Here is a 23,214-nt window from a genome sequence, read left to right as displayed (position 1 = left end):
AGATCTGGGGCCATATTGGGGTCGGGGCCCTGTAAATTGCCAAAGACTCTTTCCTGCTACGGGCCCTTTCTGTGCCGCAAAGTATTTCTTTGTGCGCTGTGCATGAAGAACTCAGGATACCTTTCCTCTCAGATGAATTGGCTTTTCGTACCCTTGCATTACGGCTCAGGATTTGGGCCAAACAGGAAGATACACTTAATAAACACATTCTAAAGAACTGTCTTTCGCTTGACCATCTTTCGTGTATTTGATGGCTTCAGTACATAAGAGTAGACCTTTTGAGCGAGGCAGAGCAGTTCTATTCACTAATCCGGAGAGTATATGTAAGAGGGACTATGTATGGGCCAAATAGTGTTTTTCCAGAAGGAGCAGAGCTGTGCAAGTCCAGTGTGTGTATGCACAATATGTTAAAAATGGTGGCAACCACAGAACCATATATTGTAGGGCTCAAAAGCATTTATGATCGTTTTTTATTGATGAGGCTTCGGCTCAATCTTTTCGACTATCTCTTGGTTCAACCGAGTGGCTCCCACAGAGGTCAGTGTCTCATGCCCTATGGCTGCGACGGAGAGTCTCCTCAGGACATGATGCACTTTTTTATGTTCTGCAGTTTTTATGATCTTCCCAGAAAATTATTTATTATCCCTATCCTGAAAAAGGTTGGTTTCAGGAGGGTTAGACCAGCTTTTATCGTTTTACAACTTCTTAATACAGATACTGTTTTGTACACTCTTAATTTTTTAAGAGCAGCCGTGAGACTCAGGTTAAGTTGTGATTCATTTCCGCACTGTAATCTATGTATTTTAAGTATAAACCCAGTGTAATTTGATGTATCAACAGTTGTTAACCTGTATTGTGGAACATGTTTTTAATCTTGTTTGTTTGATTTTTATGGTTTTACTCATAAAACTGAATAAAGTTTGTGAAGAAGATGATGACAGGGAATTTTCGAATGAGGACATGGCCCAAGAGTTCACAATTTTTTACTGTTTTTCTTCTTTCTGTGTCCCTATGTGATTCACATGCTCCTGGATTGTATCCATTATTATCTTGGTGCCTGATCCTCGTCACTTTAGTTTCCTCAGGTTATACTTTTCCGGGTATTGTACTAAAGACTTTCATTTTTATGCCTGTCTCAGTGTGATGTTAATATTCATGATCTGTGGGAAGTGATCACTTTTTGGGCGTGGACAGACTTGAAAGAAATCAATCATGGGGATGAGATTACAGCTGTCAATGGTGAAGTCTATGATTGATTGATTTTTACTGCTCAGGTGCGTGATGGCCGCTGGTCTATCTCCGGTTACGTTACTGTTCAAGGTAGTCAGGCCTAGAGCTTAAACTCTCCAGTTATTAATAGGTTTCCCTGGTCATCCTTCCTCTTTCTTCTGTTCCTTTTGCTTAAAATGATGTTACTGTTAAAATCTCTCGAAATAATCAAGTTACTGTGTTTGTGGGTCCTTTGCTGCACCTTAATCAGGTTCACCAATGTTCGAAATCTTTCCTCCTGCGACTTTTTCGCAGGATGGATGTATACGTTGATTAGTATTAGTTGCCAAGTTTAATAGTTGGAATGAAATTTACCAGTAATTTTTAATGCTCTGCACCAGCACTGTTAATCTGCCCTATTTATGAAAAGACCAAACAAAACTGTGTCTAAAAGAGGTTCATGGCAGGCACCATTCAACCATCTTGCGCATGAAAATTAACTATGTTAATGGTCATTACTACACTGTAAGGAGATTGACATTAAGATTTGACGCAAGAGCAGAAGAGCCAGGAGTGCTAGTCATTATGCTCTGAAGTGGACACAAGATGATAAAGTAGTGATTTGAAAAACAAAAACCTTCGAATAAATATATTGAGAGTAAAGTTTTCAAGCTGGACATATATAGTTTTTCTTGAAGTACCGCTCTTTCGCAAGCCTCTATAAAACACCTGGTCTTCAGACAAAGAAGACATTCAGGTGTTCAAGCCCTGTTTCTCACTAATACCAGTGAACTAGGAAACAGCCAATGCGGTTTCATAAAGGAATGTGTTTGCTGCCCTTATCATCCAAACACATTTATAGATGTGGTTGGCTAACCATTTCAAAAAAGAGGGTGTGACGTAATGGCATGATATTGCTGCAGAAAAGAGGATAAGAAATATTAAACAAGATAGCAAATCCAATAGAACTCGCCTATACAAGAGCGATTGGTTTTGGCAGTGTGTTTTTACCATGTTGTACACCAGTGTGGATGCTGTTCAGCATAGCTAAACATTAGTGACGTGCAGTGTCTTAGAGTGGAGTGGGGAGAGTAGAATGACGTAGAGTTGAGTAGAGAGGAGTAGGGGAGGGTAGAAGTTAGTGGTTCAGTGGCAGAGTGTCGCAGACTGCAGTGTCATAGAGTGCAGCCTTGTGGAGTGGAGGACCATAGAGTGGAATAGAGTGGGGTGGAATAGGGTGTATTGGGTTGGAGAGAATTGAGGTAGTAATGGTGGATTCCACTGGAGTAGATTGGGCAGGATTGGATTGGGGCACAGTGGGTTGGATTGAGTTGAGTGGGATTGATTGGAGTTTGTGGACTGGATGAGGCAGAGTGTATTGGAGTGGAGTGGATTGAAATGGGGTGAGGTGGATTGCATTGGTGTGTATTGGAGTGGTGTGAATTAGATTGGTTTAAGATGAGGTTGTCTGGGTTGGGGTGGGTTAGAGTAGAGTGGTTTGGATTGGGAATGGAGTATAGCAGTGAATTGGACTGGAGGGGGTGAGTGGGGTGGATTGGATTGGACTGGAGTTGGGAGGATTGGATTGGAGTGGGGTGGATTGGAGTGTGGTGTGGTGGGTTGAATGGATTGGATTGAGTATGGTGAACTGGACTGCGATAGACAGGGGTGTGGATTGGATTGGATTGCAGCAGAGTGGGGAGGACTGGAGTGGGGTGGTCTGGATGGGGTGGATTAGACTGCAGTGGGGTGGATTGAAAAGGGGTGGGGTGGATTGGATTGGATTTGGGTGAGTGGACTTGAGTGGGGTGGATTGGAGTGAAATGGAATGGAGTGGGGTGCAATGTGGTGAGGTGAATTGAATTGCCATGGAGTGGGTTGAACTGGAGTGGAGTAAATTGGATTGGAGTGGGGTGGATTGGATTGGAGTGAGGTGGATTAGATTGAGTGGGATGGATTGGATTGGGGTGGTTTGGATTGAGATGGATTGGATTGGGGTGGGGTGAACTTTGATAGGAGTGGGGTGGATTGGGTTGAGGTTGATTGAATTGGGGTGGTGTGGGTTGGAATGGGATGGGATGGATTGGAGTGGGGTATATTGGATTTGGCTGGAATGGGGTGTATTGGATTGGCTTGGACTGGATTGAAGTGAGGTGGTTTGGACTGGATTGGATTAGATTGGATTGGGGCAGATTGTTTTGGATGGAGTGGGGTAGATTGTTTCAGATTGGAGTGTGGCTGATTAGAGGGGCACATTGTTTGAATTGGAGTGGGGCAGATTGAAGTGGGGCAGATGGGTTTAGAGAGATTATTTTGAATTGGATTGGGGCAGACGGAAGTGAGGCTCATTCGCTTTAGGCAGATTGAGGGGGCAGATTGATTTGGATTTGAGTGGGGCAGACTTGATAGGCGCAGGTTTTTTTGGATTGTAGTGGGATGTATTGGGGAGGGGGGTGGGTGCATTTGAATGGTGTGAGGTGGATTGGAGTGGGGTAGATTGGATTGGGCTGGAATGTGGTAGATTGCATTGGTGTGAGGTGAACTGGATTGTGGTGGATTGGAGTGTGTGAACTCGCATGGAGTGCGTAGATTGAGTTGAGGTGGATTGGAGTCGAGGTGACTGAACTGAACTGGGGGAGACTGTTTGTATTGGATTGGATTAGATTGGATTGGGCCAGATTGGTTTGGATTGAGTGGGGCAGATTTTTCAGATTGGAGAGGGGCTGATTGGAGTGAGGCATATTGTTTCCGATTGGAGTGGGGCTGATTGGAGTGGGCACATTGTTTTGGATTGGGGTCAGGCAGATAAGAGTGGGGCAGACTTTTTTGGATTGGAGTGGGGCAGATTGTTTTGGATTGAAGTGGGGGAGAATGGAGTGGGAGAGATTGTTTTGTATTGGAGTGGGGCAGATTGAAGTGAGGGGGATTGCTTTTGATTGGCATAAGGCAGGTTGGTTTTGATTGAGTGTGTAGATTGTTTTTGATTGGAGTGGGGCAGACTCTAAACAGGTCCACTCCTGTAGCTGTTCCAAATAGCGCAGCAAGTAAGGTAACTAGAGGAAACTTTATGTCACCAGATAAAGGTTAATATTGATTAAAAAAAATGTTTTCTTAAAATCTGCAACTTACTGGTATGATGGTTTGGCTTTCAACTCCGGACCAGAATGTACTGAAACTCTGAACAAAGGTTGCTCTGAAAAGAAAAGAAAATTCTCAATGAAAATAATATTTATTCCCTCCGCGAACTGATGTTATATAAATATGAACTATGAATATACCTCCTGCTCAATTATTATATTTACTAATGTATTTTAATTTGTGGAGTGCTAATACTGTTTCTAATTTGCTTCTTTGCGCTGGAATAAACAAGGAGTAGTGAGAGGATTCAAATAATGTGGACATCATGTGGGATGCTCCAAGAGCCTGTCGGTCATCATTGAGGTACAGAAATACCTTTTACTTTCAGTCTTGCGGGTGCCATTAGAGAGGTGGATCTTCTTTATAAAAATCTGCCAAAGCCCTGACATTTCAAAAGGATAAATGTGGACGAAACCACACGGCCATCTGCTCTTTGTATGAGGCACAAACCAAACATCTTGGAATTCTGAGCCCTTCATACATGTACTACATACCTAACAATTTAAGTAATTCCATATCATCATTATGTTGCAACTGTTGCAAATGAAGCACTGGAAAGCATCATCGGGTTAGTAATTCACAGAAAAACAAACAAATTATAATTTTATCCTGAGAACAGATTTCAGCATTTTTTTATGGAATAGTTTATCTTACAAACATCTTTGATAATAGGGTACCAAATTCAATATGAAAGTCAAATTTTAAAATACACTGAAAAGCAATAAGGTTCTGAACTTTGGCCCTGAGCATCATTAATCAGAAGAGCACGAACGTTTAAATTCTAAATCCAACTTCTTGAAATACCACCCACCACCATTACCTTCAAACATTGGTAGCCGGTAAGGTATGGGGGTGGCGGGAGTGTGGGGGTGGCGGGATATTAATAAAAAAATAAAAAATCACTTACCTTATCTCGCCGTGTCTTTCCATCACCACATCTCCCCCGCGTTGAATTAGTCTCTTCCAGAGACTAGGAAGCACCCAGGCTCCACTCAGCCAATCACAATGCTGCAATGCAACGTTGTAAATTGGTAAGCACCCAGGCTCCCCTGAGCGATTCACAACGCTGCAATGCAGCATTGTAATTGTTCTGAGTGCCTTGGTTCGGCACTCAGCCAGAGATTGGGGGCCTGGACATGTTCTCCATGCAGGCCTACATGGAGAATAAGCGAAGTGTGCATGAATGTTTGGCTGGCCTGAGCAGGCGCATGCACTGAGTGCACAACGACACCTCCTCTCCGACATCAGGGGAGCCAAGCCCCGCCCTGCTCTAGCCTGTCCATACAAAAATAAAATGATATTAACTTCAATTATTATCATTTAATTTTTTCGCTTACACTGCTCCATGAGCAGTGGGGCGGCACTCCTCCGCCTTAGCGGAGGCGCCACCACTGCCTCCAAGCAAACGTTTTGTTCAGTAAAAACCAGTACAGTTGTAGTATAAACAATACAGCGGCAAGGATATGGTCGATAACGTTTTGATCCCATACATAATAGTGGGATCATCATCAGAGCTAGAAATAATTGAGCCTGAGAAGGATGCCTGCAGAAAGAAAAAGGGAGGGGAAAAAAAAAGAAGACCGAGGAAAGGGAGGGAAAAAGGAAGGAAAATTAGATCAGGAAGGAAACCACTTGGATGTATGAATGGTGAGCATCATAGTGCCTACATACGGTAAATGTCTATAGTGTGATAAAAAGTAGGGAGGAATGGAGATTTAGACCTTACGAGCACATCCAGACCGCAGCAACAAATTAAGCGTCTGACCTAGTTGAAGCCTACACTGAGTGCAATCGTAGATACGATGAGTGGATCTAATGAACCGTGAGTAAGATTTGACTGAAATTATGAAGTAGAAATCGTATCACCCAGATAGGTTACGGACCAGGATATGATTGGCGCCATGCAGGTCACAGAGAGTCCAACTGCGAGGACCTTGCTAAGAAAACCCAAAGATAAAGACATATGTTGTTCTTTAGCCATTTTTCTACCTTTGTGTGAGGAAAAATGAAGAACTAGGCTACCAAAGAATTTGCTGTCTTTGGAACTGAGCTTACCGAACTTTTTTTAGATACAACCCACATAAATTGCATTAAAATGCTGCTAGTAAAGTGCATAATGTATTGAGTTTTTCAAATGATCCCATATCAAATATGCGGTGTCACATAAGTATTATTTTTGCCTATTATGCTTTTAGATCAAATTTCACACGGCCTTGTGTATCAAAAGGTTTTACCCATGCTCTGTTTACGTTGAAAGGTATTGGTACATAAGGCCTTTGTCTTTGTGCTGCTTGGTGTTAATTTTGCATGCATTACAAATGGGAATTATAAAGGGTTCATTTATATTTTGGCTGAGAGGGTACTCCGCTGCAATGGCGACAGTCCACCAAAATCTCCGTCCGCCTGCCTCTTTTAGAAATTGGCAGACCTTCATTATGTCGCCGGCGGAAAACTGCAAAATGCCCCCCTCACCATGGAACAAAATTCCCATGGTGAGGGAGGCATGGATTTTTTATTTTCAAAAACAAAATCCCACTTTGGATTTTTGTTTCGGAAAATATTTTTTCAAAACTTTGTCAGTTTCTTGTGCAGCTCCATCATGTTGATGGGTCCGTCCATCCAACTTACAATGCATTGAAAGGAAGCGCCACGACAGTGGATCCTGCCAATGCTAAAGATGTCTGCTGGGCCAGCGGACATCTCAACATCTGGCAGACAGGTACTCTGTCATGGCGACGGAATACTTTACTCCATCGCCCTGACAGAGTATACACCCATCTGCCACACTCTAAATCAGACCATTCTGCTGTCATTTCCAATATAAATGTTGGTGTATGTTTTACTCTAAATTGACTTGAGAATGACAAAAAGTACAACAAACTCGTTTTCTGCCCCGTGCGTGATAATACCAGCATGCACAACTACTAACTAAAATGTTTATGTGATCAAATCTATGTTCAGATATATTTCTTCACTCACTATGAGTTCTGGTAGCAGTTGTGATCTATTGCTTTACCAGAGGTCCATGGAAAGTGTGAATTGCTCTTAAGTACACAATATTCAAGCAAACAAAGAATACCTGAATAGAACATATCCAGAGCCAGGAGGTGCGGTCCAGTTTACAGTGACAGTAGTTTTTGGCGCAGGACTAGTGTGGCTTACTGCAGTGCTCTGTAATCGAGAAACAGAAACAAGGAATCAATAAAAATCAAAAATCGCTCTTAGTTCAAAATTCACGAATACTGTATTTTATCACGCTTTAAAAGACGTGGAATGAGATGAAACCTTGGGGAGCGTTATGACCTCAGCTGGCAACGAAGCACTTTTGAGATCACATTGAGTTTGATTGGAGCCGAGCACCACCACAAATGGAGGTGCTCCAGACACAACAAACGAAACGTTCCCTCGTGTTATTTAGAGGTGGGCCAACAACAGAGATGCCTCTGCATCTGTAAACCTTTGACCCAGAAGCCCATCCTCTTTAGTACCCTTAGCCACTATGGTGGCAGCCCCGCAGTCAAGACAAGCCCCCTTACCCTTCAAGAAAATATTGCATAGGAGCTCTTAGACTCTAAGAGCTCCTATGCAAGAAAGAGGTAACTGAATGGCAATTGCAGATAAAGGGGGGTTATATGTGTATTATGAAAAGACATGACTCCAAGGCGGATGTAGCTTTGACGATGTTTCTATATGTTACACTTTATTGAAAAGTCACCCAATGCATTTCGGTAAAAAACCTTCAGGGGTATCTATAATACAAAAAAAATCACCTTCATTCATTTATTTGTGTTATACATATTACAAAAACCGTACTAAATGCACTTGTTTTCTAGAGCGCTATTTAACCCAAAAAGCGCTACTATTCACAGTTCCTACTACGTCACCATTTATGCTATCAGCACTTTAAACATGAGCCTGTATTTCAGTTCTATTGCTGTCCAACCACCTCGCTTTACTAGAATTCAAGCTTTTTTTCTGACAAGTTTGTGACCCCTCCAATCTGGCATTAATTTACAATATTCATTTTCACTGCAAGACTGCTTACCGTAACATGCTGATCTGTCCTTAAGCGAGACCATATTTAAAAGAAAATGTGTCTTCTCGCGTTTCACTTTATTGCCGTCCATTTTATAATGAAGACCCGTGAAATGCTGCCGCTCCTCTTGTGCATAGAAACAGCTTAACTACATCAAACGTCACCTTTCCTTTATTCCACCAACTCGCCTCAGGTGAATTGTCACGTGCCAACCAGTACACGCTAAACTCAGCACCGGACTTCTAAGATTGCTCATTGGCTTTTCCAATGCTGTTAATTCACCAAACTCCATTACCCAGAATGCCCCAAACAAAAGATAAAGTTACACTCAAACTTATGCTCCCCGTCCTTGTGAACTGAAATGCTAATATTCTATACAAAGCAGTATTTCAAGCATAAATCAGCACTTGAACTGACAAAGTTAGTGCTGTGCATATAACATTTCAAGAGTGCATGATGATTAGCAATGAGCATTAAAAAAAAGTCAGTTGCTGAATTAATTCTGTTACATGATCTAAATAAAAGTTTTTTAAAGTCTTTCATGACAAAGCAACATCACTACTGCGTCTGCAATATCTTGAACAATGTGTTCATCTTAATGTTCCAACATGTAAACCAATATTTCAACACTTCACTTCTCCTGGGTGCAATCTCTCCGGTTTTGGACAGAAAGTTCATTCAACGGCAATTGCAGATTGGTGAGATGCACACCTGACACCTGACACCTGACATTGGCTGTAATCACAGAGCCCCCGCCCTGGCCCGCCTTATCTGCACAGACAATGGGAGTCCAGTAATTAGCAGCTCGTTACTGGGCCAGCAGGAGCAGGTAAGGCGCTGGGGCTAATGAGCGCAGCCCTGGAGCCATTCAGTTTCAGAGGTCGAGGGCTGGGATCAATTGACCTGGCAGAGCAGTTTTCACGACCCACATCCTGCACGGCGTCGCGGCGCCCCTGGGGCCTCATTTATGAAAAGTGATGCATCGCTGCGTGAAAACAGCGATGCGTCACTTTTCACTGCGCTCTCCCTGCGACATGATTGATGCGTCATATTTATAATATGACGCATCATGTCGCAAGGAGTTCAGATACGTCAGTATTTCTGACGTATCTGTAGGCGCAAAAGTGACGCATTGCTGGAGTGTGTCACAAAAGTGACGCAACTCCAGCAATGCTTCCTTTCACATGGGGAATGCCCCATGTGAAAGGGCTTGCGTCAGTCTTACGCCTGCTGTGAGGCAGGCGCACGATTTTGACGCAACAGCATCCTAAAAGTGACGCAGTGAAATCTCATAGATTTCACTGCGTCACTATTACGAGGCTTTTTGCGGGTGAACGCCCCCTCTGCATACATTATACCTGACGCAGGTATAATGTAGCGCAGGGGTTTACAAAGTGACACATCTGCTTAGATGCGTCACTTTGTAAATAGTGCGCATCAGGAGGCATGTTTTACGCCGCCGATGCGTCACAAAAAGTGACGCATCGGAAGCGCAAAACTCACGCACGGCCTCATAAATGAGGCCCCTGGCTTCTAACCACGGCGCACCAGGGCGCCGCGGCGCACACTTTGGGAACCAGGGTCTTAGAGGGATCCCTGTAATAGATGCTTTTTGTCCTGTGTCCACGAGGAACTGATCAACGTCATATTTCAGGATACCAGTGAAAAAAAAACAAAAATATGGAATTACGGAGGAAGAGAAAGATGGAAACCTGTTGCAAGAGTGATATACAGGGGCAGAGAGTATCTGATAGTGGATTAAAAGGTAAAGTCAAGACTACAAAGCCATGGTATTCAGCGCACCAATATTTAACATCACCTACCATGGGCTTATGAGCAGAGCTGTGGTCACAGGCACTCATTCTTTTTTATAATAAGCACTGAGGGCCTTCTGAACCCAAGTTGGACACCAGTAAAGTAAAATGTGCAGGAAGCATCAGGCGTGTGCAAGAGAACACAATTTCACCTTTTTTACATAATGAATAACACAAAAACTCTAATATCTAGATATGCAATAACTGCTAAAACTTAAGCTATTATATTCATCATTGGTGTGAATAAAGTCATTGATTGTACATGTGTACTGTGAACACCCACACAGACCCAGTTTTGACCACAATCTTTTCTGAGGTGGTTAATTCTGGGTGTTTGGTGACCGGTAAAGGGAGGAAGAGAAAATGAAAAATATTCTCCAGTAGACAAGAAGAATCCTAAACATACATATCTATATAGAGATATACTGAAGTGAGGAAGGGGACTGGAAGAAGAAAAGTGTGGACTTACTGAACTAAGCCATGTTGTTGCTACAACCCCTTCTATTTGAAAGATCACAGGCTATGCAACCACAATTTTCATGTTGTAAAGTTGAAAGAGCACATAGTGAGCCACGTCTGACATTACTTTCTGTCTCAGAAAACAACACACTTTGCACCTGACTGAGATAGAGTAGGAGGAGAATTGTGGTTGCCACATATTGATCTGATACCGGCCCACAGACGGGGATGGTATCCCATTCACACATTTTTGCTTACAGCAGCTTCCACGTTGAGACCCCACATTTTTACATAAAAGCCAATTATATTTATGCACAAGTGACAATGAAGCAGGGGAAGGCTCCAATTAAATGGTAAGTGCAAAAGTGATCTCTAGTGATGTGTGAAAAAGTAACTTACCCAATGTGCGATGGAAGTCCCCAGTAGTGATCTCGGGAGAAGTAGAACACCATATCTAAAAGTTTCCCACTATAGCTGGTCTAGTCAGCACGAAGTGTATGTGGAAGACTAGGGCCTCATTTATGAAAAGTGACGCATCGCTGCGTGAAAACAGCGATGCGTCACTTTTCACTGGGCTCTCCCTGCGACATGATTGATGCGTCATATTTATAATATGACGCATCATGTCGCAAGGAGTTACAGATACGTCAGTATTTCTGACGTATCTGTAGGCGCAAAAGTGACGCATTGCTGGGGTGTGTCACAAAAGTGACACAACTCCAGCAATGCTTCCTTTCACATGGGGAAAGCCCCATGTGAAAGGGCTTGCGTCAGTCTTACGCCTGCTGTGAGGCAGGCGCAAGATTTTGACGCAACAGCGTCCTAAAAGTGACTCAGTGAAATCTCATAGATTTCACTGAGTCACTTCTACGAGGCTTTTTGCGGGTGAACGCCCCCTCTGCATACATTATACCTGACGCAGGTATAAAGTGACGCATCTGCTTAGATGCGTCACTTTGTAAATAGTGCGCATCAGGAGGCAAGTTTTACGCCGCCGATGCGTCACAAAAAGTGACGCATCCTAAGCGCAAAACTGACGCAAGGCCTCATAAATGAGGCCCCTAGAGTCTAAGGCACCGGCTCGAGCAACGAGGGATGCCAGAAGCAGTATAAAGGGGTAAGAATGTCAAGCAGACAGTGTACGGTGTGCTGCAGTTGTTGACAGTCACACTTTGATGCAATTAGCTCAGAGCAGCGACTTCCCCCACAAACCGCACAATTAATTTTTTCATACGCTGCTAGAGATTATCTTCGGATTTACCATTTGATTGCAATTCTTTTCCTTACCCTGCGCAAGCTACTAAATTAAATCTTCCATTTCAATCTTATCTTTGGAATGGTTTCACACTCCTTTGTTATGTCCTTAGGAGGCCTTCAATCAGTTGACTGAAACATGTCACCTTTCCTAGGAGGAGATCGCCATAATAAAATAAATCACAATTATGTGAGGATAGCAAGGATTGACCTAATAATGCACCTTGCAACATTATTGCACTAATGTGTTGAACTACCTCGGTTTGTACTACAGACAAATAAAATACATTGAGACCCATCTTGATCACATATTCTTGACAAGGACGAGGTTGTTTTTCATAGACAAAGTTTAATTGGTTCCTTTGATATTATTTAATTATATTTCTTCAACTACATTTGTACATTTGTACATTCTAAAATTTAGGAGACAAATGTTAAAGAAAATGCATGAAACTAAGATAGTGTAGCAAATTAATCTGCATGTGCAATAATAAGTGAAACTCTCATTGATTGTGTGCCACGGGTCTAATCTTTCCCTCTAGTAAACCCTTTATTTATCCATATATGTTTAGCTCAGCATCTGCATGGGGATGTGGGCAGCCCGTCTCGTGTCTCTGTAGGTCTGCAGATGGGGACACTCCTGAAGATGACCTGCCATAAAAGAGTTAAGGGACAGACCACGTAGAGAGTGAGGCTGCCATGTAGATGCTCTCTCAGGGTGAACTAACACTTCTCGGGAGCCGGAGCAACAGATACCACAAATGTCCAATTGGATATTGGCCGGGGGAAAATATACCAGAAAGAGTACAGCAGCAGACATGGCCTAATTGTATCTTGTAGCCTAATGCTGCCGAAGCAGCTGCCTTGGGACAAAAGGCTAAATACCACTCATGATAAACTATATAAATGCGGAAGGCCTAGATTTGAGCCAGGAGAGGTCAAGCAAGATTGAGCTTGATGAAACAAGGTCATATGAGAGATAAGTTAGGTGCTGGGACTGAAACGGGAAGAATCAACCCAGTGCAACCATATATTGACTATGGGCAGGGAGGACTCAGACCCCTGAGACTAGACAACTCATAAGTCAGAGGGGCACCCAGCCATATTACTTGCAGCACACGTGGTGAAGGGCAAACCTATGGGATCACAACAACATGTACAGGATCCCTGAGGCAGAAGCCGGGGAAGCTCTCTTCTTTTTTTAAACTTTTTTAAAAACAATACTTGCACTATTTGCTTGTGATTTGCACTGAAGGAACCTTTTTAAAAAACCTGTTGCTGCGATTGTGCCGCACTTGTCCTCACGCTTCCCTCTCACCGCCGCAGCCGAGTTGGGGCTACAGTCAGATGGGGGGTCACCATCTTGGACGAGGAGTGGGTCGGCAGACTAGTGCTCGCCCCTCCCACCAATCCCCTGTATAAAAGACGCGCTGCCACTAACGCGTGTAAATTGCATGTACAGGATCCCTGAGGCGGAAGCCGGGGAAGCTCTCTTCGTTTTTTAAACTTTTTTAAAAACAATACTTGCACTATTTGCTTGTATTTTGCACTGAAGGAACCTTTTTTAAAATACCTGTTGCTGCGATTGTGCCGCACTTGTCCTCACGCTTCCCTCTCACCGCCGCAGCCGAGTTGGGGCTACAGTCAGGTGGGGGGTCGCCATCTTGGATGAGGAGCGGGTCGGCAGACTAGTGCTCGCCCCTCCCGCCAATCCCCTGTATAAAAGACGCGCTGCCACTAACGCGTGTAACTTGCATGTACAGGATCCCTGAGGCGGAAGCCGGGGAAGCTCTCTTCGTTTTTTAAACGTTTTTTAAAAACAATACCTGCAGTATTTGCTTGTGTTTTGCACTGAAGGAACCTTTTTAAAATACCTGTTGCTGCGATTGTGCCGCACTTGTCCTCACGCTTCCCTCTCACCGCCGCAGCCGAGTTGGGGCTACAGTCAGGTGGGGGGGTCGCCATCTGGGACGAGGAGTGGGTCAACAGACTAGTGCTCGCCCCTCCCGCCAATCCCCTGTATAAATGGCCACGCTTACCAGGAAGCGCAGCGGGCGCGCCTTTGGCGCGCCAAAGGCAAGCCCATCTGAGCCCGTCCGCGCCAGACCGCGGCAGACCGGGCCATGGGCCTATGTCCCATATGTCATCAACCTCGTCCTCCATTAGCTACACAAAAGAAACCCTCCTTCAGCTTAGGAATACCATTTCCGTACATTGCCTTCACATGATCTCCCTAGAAGATCGACAAACGAGATGCCGTCACTGTTCATATAGCTTAAATGCTCCCACCTCACCAAAGAAGCACTGGGCCAAGATGGCCTTACTCAACTGCAGGTCCTTACCCAAACATAGCACAGACATCAACCTGCTCCTGCAGGAGACAGAAGTAGAGGTGCTGTTTCTTACAGAAACGTGGCTTACCCCAGTATCCGACCCTGACATAGTCCAAACACTGCCACCAGGATATTTAATCAAACGCCATGATAGACTCTCCGGGATAGGAGGCGGAGTCGCAATTATTTATAAAACTCATATGTCCTGCCGTTTTATGGACAGCCCGATTCAGGACTGCGAAAATATACATTTCTCTATTCAACTTTCCCCGTTAAAAACATTCTCAGGTTTCCTTGTCTATCGCCCGCCAGGACCACAAGGACAGTTCTGCAATTCTCTAGTGGAAGCTACCACCTCCTATGTCTGTCTATCCCCCAACTTCATCGTCTTAGGAGAGTTAAACATCCACTTTGACGATCTGTCAGACAAAGCAGCGGAAGACCTTAAGGCAGACCTATCCTCCTTTAACCTTCACTTAAAAAACCATCAGCCAACTCACACTAAGGGCCATCTTTTAAACCCTATTTTCTCGAATGTTCCCGAATTGACTGCAGAAGTACCGCTTCCCGTCCCCTGGTCGAACCATTACATAATCCCCTTTAAGTATCAAATTTCCATCGAAATCCCAGGCAGACCCCCCCCATCCCGCCCATGGCCAAAACTAGACACAGTAGCTGGACTTGCAAACTTGCAGCCACTGCTCCAATCCTCGATTCAGACCCGGCGATAGCGGATCAACAACTCCGCACCTGGATCGAAAAATCCCTTGATTCAGTCCTGCCTAATAAACCTCTCCCCAGTAAGAAAGGAACATTTAAATCTCCCTGGTTTACACCCGAGCTGCGCGATTTAAGAAAAAACTGTAAAAAGCTTGAACACTTATGGAGAAAGGACTGGGCTGCAAAGAGTAAAGGAGAATACAAAGCAGCCATGAAGCGCTACAAAGCCAGCCTAAAAAACACCCAAGCTGCCTTCTTCGAAGAAAAAATACAAGCTGCAGCCTACTCCTCTAAAGAAACCTACCGTATCATCCGTTTATTGATTAAAGTCCCTGAACCACAGCCTATTGCTGATCCCTCAGGTTCCAGATGTAATCAGTTTGCTGAGTTCTTCTCCTCTAAAATTAACAACATCTTAAAAACCCTCCCCACTCTCAACATCCTCCCAGACCTGCCATCCTCTCCTATGGCATCCGATGCCCCTTGCCTTGACTCCTTCTCCCAGGTAACCACGAAGGTGTTTCTAGCCACCCTAAACTCAGTTAAGAGCGGAGCACCGACAGACCCCACCCCCATGAATAAACTAAAACTGGTAGCCCCCACGGTCACTCCCCTCTTCACCAACCTAATCAATTCCTCCCTTAACCTAGGCATTGTCCCCCCAAACTGGAAAAGGGCTATAATCAGATCGCTGCTGAAAAAACCCCACCTTGACCCCTCAGATCTGGCCAACTTTAGACCGATCTCACGTCTCCCCGGTATCAGCAAGGTGGCTGAAAAGATTGTTAATCAACAACTCTCCACCTTTCTGGAGTCCAATGACCTCCTGCGTCTCTCCCAGACAGGGTTTAGCCCAGGGCACAGATACCGCCCTCATAGCCGTGATCGAAGAAGCGAGAACCATCTTGGATGCAGGGGGATCAGTGGCAGTGATCCTCCTGGACTTAAGCGCTGCATTCGACACGGTGGACCACGCCATCCTCATCCACCGGCTTAACAGAGCGGGAGTCACTGGCACCGCCCTGGCCGGGCTCAAATCTTTTTTGGAGCATAGAACCTTCGAGGTAGCTGACGGGCATGCTCATTCCAGAGCATTACCCCTTCAGTGTGGGGTCCCTCAGGGCTCCTCCCTGAGCCTCACACTTTTTAATATGTATATGTCCCCCCTGGAAGATATTGTGACACCTTTTGCATAAAGGTAGTCATGTATGCCGACGACACCCAACTTGTCGTCTCCCTAAATCAGTCGGCCCAATGCTTGGACAACCTAGCCACTTGCCTTCAGAACATATCAAAATGGATGAGCGACTCTCGCCTTAAACCTAATGGGGAGAAAACAGAGATATTACTACTTGGCGACCCATGTAAACTCCCTACCATACTCTTATGGCCGCCCTGCATGGGAACACCACCCACCCCTAAAAAGGAAATCAAAAGCCTAGGCATCTGGATTGACCAAGACCTCAAATTTAAAACCCAAGCGAGGAAAACCGCTGGAACATGCTTTGGCCTCATGCGGACAGCACGGAAAATCCTCCTCCTAATCCCCCTCCAGTCCAGAAAACTGTTTATCCAGGGCCTGATCATCTCAAGACTGGACTACGGAAAAGCCCTGTACCTAGGGGCCCCAAAATTGGTTTTCAACAAACTGCAACACGTACAGAATGCAGCAGCCAGGCTCCTCACTGGGACAAAGCCCAGATGCTCCGCTAAACCTGCTCTCACATCACTACATTGGCTCCCAATTCAGGAAAGAATTATCTTCAAAACCCTCTGTGTTTTGCACAAAATCCTCCATGGCAGAGGCCCCCCCATACTGATACCGCTCATCAAACCTCACAAAGCCAATAGACAGCTGAGATCAAGTACCCTCTCCCTGGCCAGTGTCCCCAGAATAAGAAGAGCACGCTCAGGGGGACGCCTCTTCTCATATAACGCCTCAAAGCTATGGAATGCCCTCCCCTCAATATCCGAAGGGAAACCAAGCTATTGGCCTTCCGTAGGTTACTAAAAACCTGGCTCTTCCCCTGAACATCCCCCCCTCCCTGGATCTAGCATGCTGAGCAACAGCGCTGGGACACCCACGGGTAGCTACGCACTTTAGAAATCCGACTCAAAGTAAATCAAATCAAACAACAGACTAAAATGGAGAAGTAAAGTTAAGTTCCACTTCCCTTGCACTAGCCCACGAGTGAGCAGCAATGAAGGTCCAACAGAGGAGACTGCTGCCGCTGTCACTAACCTTCAGGTTACCAAGGCTTTCAAAGAGTCTATAGAAAACAAGGTTAGTTAAGTAGCATGGATTTAACTCTCTCTCTCCAAGACCTCTGGAATGATGTAGCTAGAGTGAACGCAGCAGAATGTTGGGTCTCTGAGAATGAAGTTATGAGGTCCTTCTTTACAGACAGATTGTCTAAGCTCATAGACTTGACAAACCATCTAGAAGAGTGGAAGACCAAGTGTATCAAGATAATCAGAGTATTGCAGGGACTCCTGAGAAGGCGGAGGGCTCCTGTCCAGAGTAATATCTCCATTCCTGGCTTAGTTAGTGGATACCTAAAGAAGAACTGTCCTCATTTGTTGTGGTGGAGGTGGCGGAATAAGCCTGAAGAGTACTGAGGCAAAGTCCTTCCCCAGGAGCAACCTTGAGACCCATCAAAGCAAGGTTGCTGAACTATATAGATTGAGATAGCATATGTTAAGAGGCTTATCAAAAAGGAGAAATGTATGAAGCGAAGACTTTCCTGATTATACAAAACAAGTCCAACAACAATGGAAGACGTAAAAAAAACTTCACTACAACTGGATTTTCAATTATTATTTCCCACCAACAACATCAGATTTCCTATCATCCATGTGCACAGGAATTGACATCACTGGTTTCCCACACAACAGTGTTTAAAAAAAGCCAAGCAAGAGGGCTTAATTTCTCTTTGCCCATCTGCACAGGAAGTGACATCACTGGTTTCCTGCCCATGGTACCTAGTGCTCCTATCTCCTTCCAGGACCATTTAGTGGTGGTTGCAGTTTTGACAAGCGCAGAAGGCGTGCAAAGGGCATGCTACTGGTGTGCTTAAGGCAAGCCAAAGGCAAACCCCTCTACGCTCATCCTGGTTTCTACCCACCAATACCCTGCTGCACTCTTCTATGCTCTTAACTCCAGCTGCTGCTCACTGCACTGCCATGGCACACCACACAACATGGAAAGAACATTCACATGCGCATCCTGCAACTTCTCATGCACTTTCCCACATCTTACATACACCACTCCCGTACCAAGAGAACCCAGCTTCCTTAATGCCCACGCTCACACAAACGAGCCACCACCCAAACAACACACCACACTCATATGCATGCTCCTCAATACCTGATTGCTCACCAAACACACCACACAGATATAGTACCTACTGCACGACCAGGGTCCAGACTTGTCTTTCTTATGGAAATATGGCCACACCCAACCTCGGCATTGCACATCGCTTCTGCCATCCCCGGCAGAAGATCACTAGGTAAGACCGTCAGCATAAGCAGCATAAGCTCACAGATGGAGGCACCATCATGTTCAAATATACCATCAGCTGCACTACCTACACAAACACCTTCACCATCTACATGGAACACCTTACACATCACAGCCAACTTCTGTCTGGTATATAGAGGCCACCAGAAACCTGCGCCAATTTTTGCCAATGACATTGCTCACTTCATTGCATCCCTCATTATCAATGCCAGTTTCATCCTCTTTTGAGCGCTTAACTGTTACAAGAAGACGGTACCGACCCAAAATCTATGGTCCTTCAAGAAACCTCAGAAAACTTGACCTCATACTATTGAACCCACCGACACTACTGGCCAGCTATTGGACTGTTCATTTGGCAACATCACAGTTGATAAGTCAGAAACTATGACCTGGATTCACCACACCCTCATCATTTTCAGGATACCAGTCCAGCACCATCATACCACCAACAGAACCACCTGACCCAGATGTAAAAGCATTTTAGAAGAGGAGTAGCCTTCCGCCCTCTCTGGGAAGCAATCCAAACACACCAGCGACTTGCTGAAAGCTCAAACGCTGGCTATCTGCATGCTCTGACATCCTGGCTCTCCAACAATGCAACCCCATGGCAATAGCCCAACCACAGGCTAGCTGGCACACAGTGGAAGGCAGGCTGATGAACACCACTGTAAGCAACAGGAGTGAAAATGGAGAACAAGTCAAAATACCGCAGATAAAGACATCTTCAAATCAGCCCCAAAGCACCATCACCAGCAGATACTGAATGCCAGGTGCACAGCCCTTGCACATCGCATAAACGCCAGAACTAACATCATCAAAGGTTCCACCGTGCCTTCTGCCACCTCCAGCAACATCACCCCTCACAAGATATTTTCAGCAAGCTCTTGGAATTCTTTTGTAACAAAATCACCTCCAAATATATCATCTCCAGCCCTCAACTAGACCCAATCACCATCGCAATTCAATTTCCCATCACAGCCGAACAGCAAACCCTGGCTTTATGGCCTTCTGTCATGCCATCAGAATCGCTGCTACCATTAAGACCATCCTTGCAGACACCACAACCACCAACCTTCACCTAATGATAACTACCAATCAGCAGGCACTAACATCCATCCTCAATTCCTCCAGTATCTCATCCACATTCCTGGACACCTAGAAAGATGCTACCATCATATCCCTGCACAAGAAACCAGCCACACTTTCCAACTACAGACCTACCTCCCTCCAACCATACCCAGCGAAGGTCTTAAAAAAATTAGTCAACCAATGCCTCACCAACCACCAGTTCCTCAATGCCACGAATTATGGATTCAGGCCCAGCCACAGTACAGAAACAGTACTCACATCCGCCACATGATCCTTGACAGAGGAGACAGTGCAGTCCTCATTTTCCTGGACCTCTCTGTAGCATTTTACACCATCTCACACCCTATCCTCATCAGGAACCCACACAACATTGGTATCCAAAGACCTGCTCTTCACTGGATCAGCTCTTTCCTAAAAAATAGATCATAAGCTGTCAGCCTGGCACCTTACCCCTCAGAAGCCTGCATACTCATCTGTGGAGCACCCCAAGGCTCATCATTCAGCTCCACCCTGTTCAAAGAATATATTATCCCTCTGTCCAATGTATCAGTACACATGACATCAACATCCTCTCCTTCGCAGCAACACACAAGTCATACTCTTCCTCTAGGACAAGACTCACAACACAAGAAACATGTTCACTGCCTGCTTGAGTAAAGTTGCTTACTGTGTGAAAGTCAACTGTCTCAAGTTCAACACTGACAAGACAGACTACAACTGATGGCCTGCTGAATTTGGTTGCACACCCAGAACCCACACCAGGAACCTCAGAATAATCATCACAGCAAACTGGACATGAAACCACAAGTCAACGCCATCACTGCATGTTGCTTTCACACCCTGAAGATGCTGAATAAGATCATCAAATGACCCCCAAGAAACACTTGAAAAGCTGTCACTTAAACCCTACTCACTCTCCAGACCCGGATCACCAAGCAACTCACTAGAGGACTACAAACCATTCAACACTCGGCAGCTAGACTCATCCTCAACGTCCCACACAGAACTCAGATCCCACATCAGGGAACTAACTGGCTCCTGAAACACAAATATGCTCAATTCAAACTCCTGCCACACACATGCAAGGCTCTCCCTAACTCAGGCCCCAACCTGAACAGTCGCATCACCTTCCACCAAACACCCAGACAACTCTGCTGCACGACTCCTACTCGCATACATACCACGCATATAACAGAACCAGATCAGGAGGACAGGCAGTCTCTTACATTGCTCCTAAAGTGTTGAACGACTTCCCACTCCACATCAGAGTCTCCTCAGCTCTTCTCAAATTCTACAAGATGCTGAAGACCTGCCATTTCAATTAACCAACATGCAATACGCAGGACTAGCACACAACACATACATGCTCAGCACCAGGATACTCTTGTGGGTGATAGGGTGCTTAGAAATACATATAACATAATGACATTAAAAGTGATCTGCTATAGACTAAGTGAAATTGAGATGAGAAGAGGAAAGCCCTGAGGACCCCCGCCCAAGACAAGATGCACTGATACCCACTGACTAGAGAAACTCACCCATCAGGGACTGGGAGAAGGGGTCAAAGACACCACGGGATGTGGAGGAACTGGAGGAGCCCGACTCACACCGATGAAGAATAAACTGGTTATCCTGTGAACAAGAGTAGGCAAAACACTCTGACCAGGGAAATGCCCCCAATGCCATCCCGTCAATGATATATCATTTTGGTGACTTGAGGGAAGACTTAGAGAATGGGCAGAGTATATGCTTTTAATTTCTCTCTCCCACATTCCTAGACTGATTCCCACACATATATATTCTTCCACTCTTTTCCTACATAAATGTTGGTGCCTTGTGGCAACTGTGGTAAGAAAAAAGCAATTTATACCATATAGTGGCAGGGCTGTATGATACCAGGAGGACCTCAGATACCATAGGGAGAGTAGATAGTGGTGTAGTTCAGCAGTGTGAGGTAGTTGGTTTAGCATTGTAATTAGGGGTGGGCGGAGCTTGCAGAGTTGCACTATGCAGAATTCGGCAGAGTTGCATAAAAACTCCATGGAATTCCATGGAGTTCCGCTGTGCTTTCTTCATTAATGTATGGCAAGACAAAGATGGGGCTAAAGATTGAGCTGGTGTTTTCACCTGGGTTCCTGTTATTCTGATCCGCTGGTGCGGAAGGGAGTCAGTTTAAAAACAATTTATCTTAAAGGCTATTCAAGAATAGGTTTTCAGTATGAATAACTCCCTGTAGGTAGTTTCTTTTAATGCAAATGGCCTTAATAATGGTAAAAACCTATGGCCAATTGAAAGCTGGATTTTAGACGAAAACCCGGAAGTGATCTTGGTTCAGGAGATCCATATCCCAGGTCAGAAGCAGTCAGGTTTTTCGATGTCTAAAAACTGGGCAACTTATACATGGTTCTTGTCTTCCCAAGCCTTCCACAGGGGCACAGCTATTTTTTGGCAAAAGGGCTGAGTGCTGAAGTGGTTAACAGTGCCAGCGATAAACAGAGCTGCTGGTAAATGGGACCAAGACCTGAGTGACGCGTTCACTGAAAAGGAATAGGTCCAAATACTTGAGAGCCCGGCACTCATCCCCAGGAACATGCGCTTCCACCAGATACAGTTATACATCATACATAGGGCATATCTCACGCCTGCGAAAATTAACAAATACTTCAATCGTGTAGATGCCATATGCCCGAGATGCGAGGAACCTGGAGCTGACCTAATCCATATGTTCTGAAGCTTCCATAGGGTGGGCGCATATTGGAGGGAAGTAGCAGCATTATTACATGACTGCACTGGTCAGGAGTTCAGGTTCAAATGGCCTGTCTATCTATTGCGTAAGTTCCGCAGGACACCCACCACAAAAGTTATATCCAGATTCCTAGATCTGGGATTGATAGTGGCCAAGAGACTGATCAGTAAAGAATGGAAAGCATCTGACCCCCTCACAGACACGCATGGGGTAACTCCATGCTTGCATGGGCCACAGCGGAAGGCTTCCCAATTAAGCGCAAGGCAACCCTGGGACTACATTAGATCCCTATTGCCACGTACTGGGAGGCCATATGCACTGAACTGCGATGTAGCATAGACACACCGCCTGCGGATTCACCCGCCGCCCAAGCCATAGGCCACTAGAGCGCCCACTAATCGTAGCAGTGTACACAGCACGCCAGTCTCTTTGAGGCAAGCATATGCTGGTTGACACTACACATATATACACAGCTTGGAATTGGGGAGGCTGCTAGTAGCTGTGATATGTATGACCACATGTAATACTGTCTATGTAAGTGTGAGGGGTTGCGGGTTATATGGTTTGTTACGTTCGTTTTTCTTCTTATTTCACATTTCCTTTCCTTCCCCCCTCTCCCCTCCCACAATAGTATATACAATGTTTCCCTCCTCCCCCTCTCCTCCCCCTTTTTTGTTCACGAGTCCTTTTATTGACGTCTACCTATACATGAGGGCCAGTACAACTAATGACTCTGCATGTCTGTGCGTGCATATGCACGCTGTGATAACTAGGTGCCAATGCTCACGACTCAATGGACATTTAAGATTGTGAGGTATGGACGGAATATCATACTATTGTGTTCCCGCTTCCCTTCCCTTCTCCTTCCCATATCTCAGTATTGGAGGAGCATTGGT

The 23,214-nt window shown here is 45.1% G+C and overlaps 1 protein-coding gene across 1 annotated transcript in view; it reads right to left on the bottom strand.

Moving 5' to 3' along the window:
- The window catches only part of LOC144755902 (putative ferric-chelate reductase 1), a 328,302-nt gene that overhangs the window by 181,929 nt on the left and 123,159 nt on the right, over positions 1–23,214 (bottom strand). Inside the window, exons 4-5 of the mRNA XM_078645292.1 lie at positions 7,427–7,518; positions 4,339–4,402 (exon numbers count right to left, since the gene is read on the bottom strand). Of these exons, the coding sequence (XP_078501418.1) occupies positions 4,339–4,402; positions 7,427–7,518 (156 nt within the window). The remainder of the gene's footprint in view (positions 1–4,338; positions 4,403–7,426; positions 7,519–23,214) is intronic.

The sequence above is a fragment of the Lissotriton helveticus genome, chromosome 1_1, assembly GCF_964261635.1.
Source record: "Lissotriton helveticus chromosome 1_1, aLisHel1.1, whole genome shotgun sequence".
NCBI lineage: Eukaryota > Metazoa > Chordata > Amphibia > Caudata > Salamandridae > Lissotriton > Lissotriton helveticus.
The sequence above is the reverse complement of the archived record's forward strand: the minus strand, read 5'-3'. Positions and strand labels throughout refer to the sequence as shown.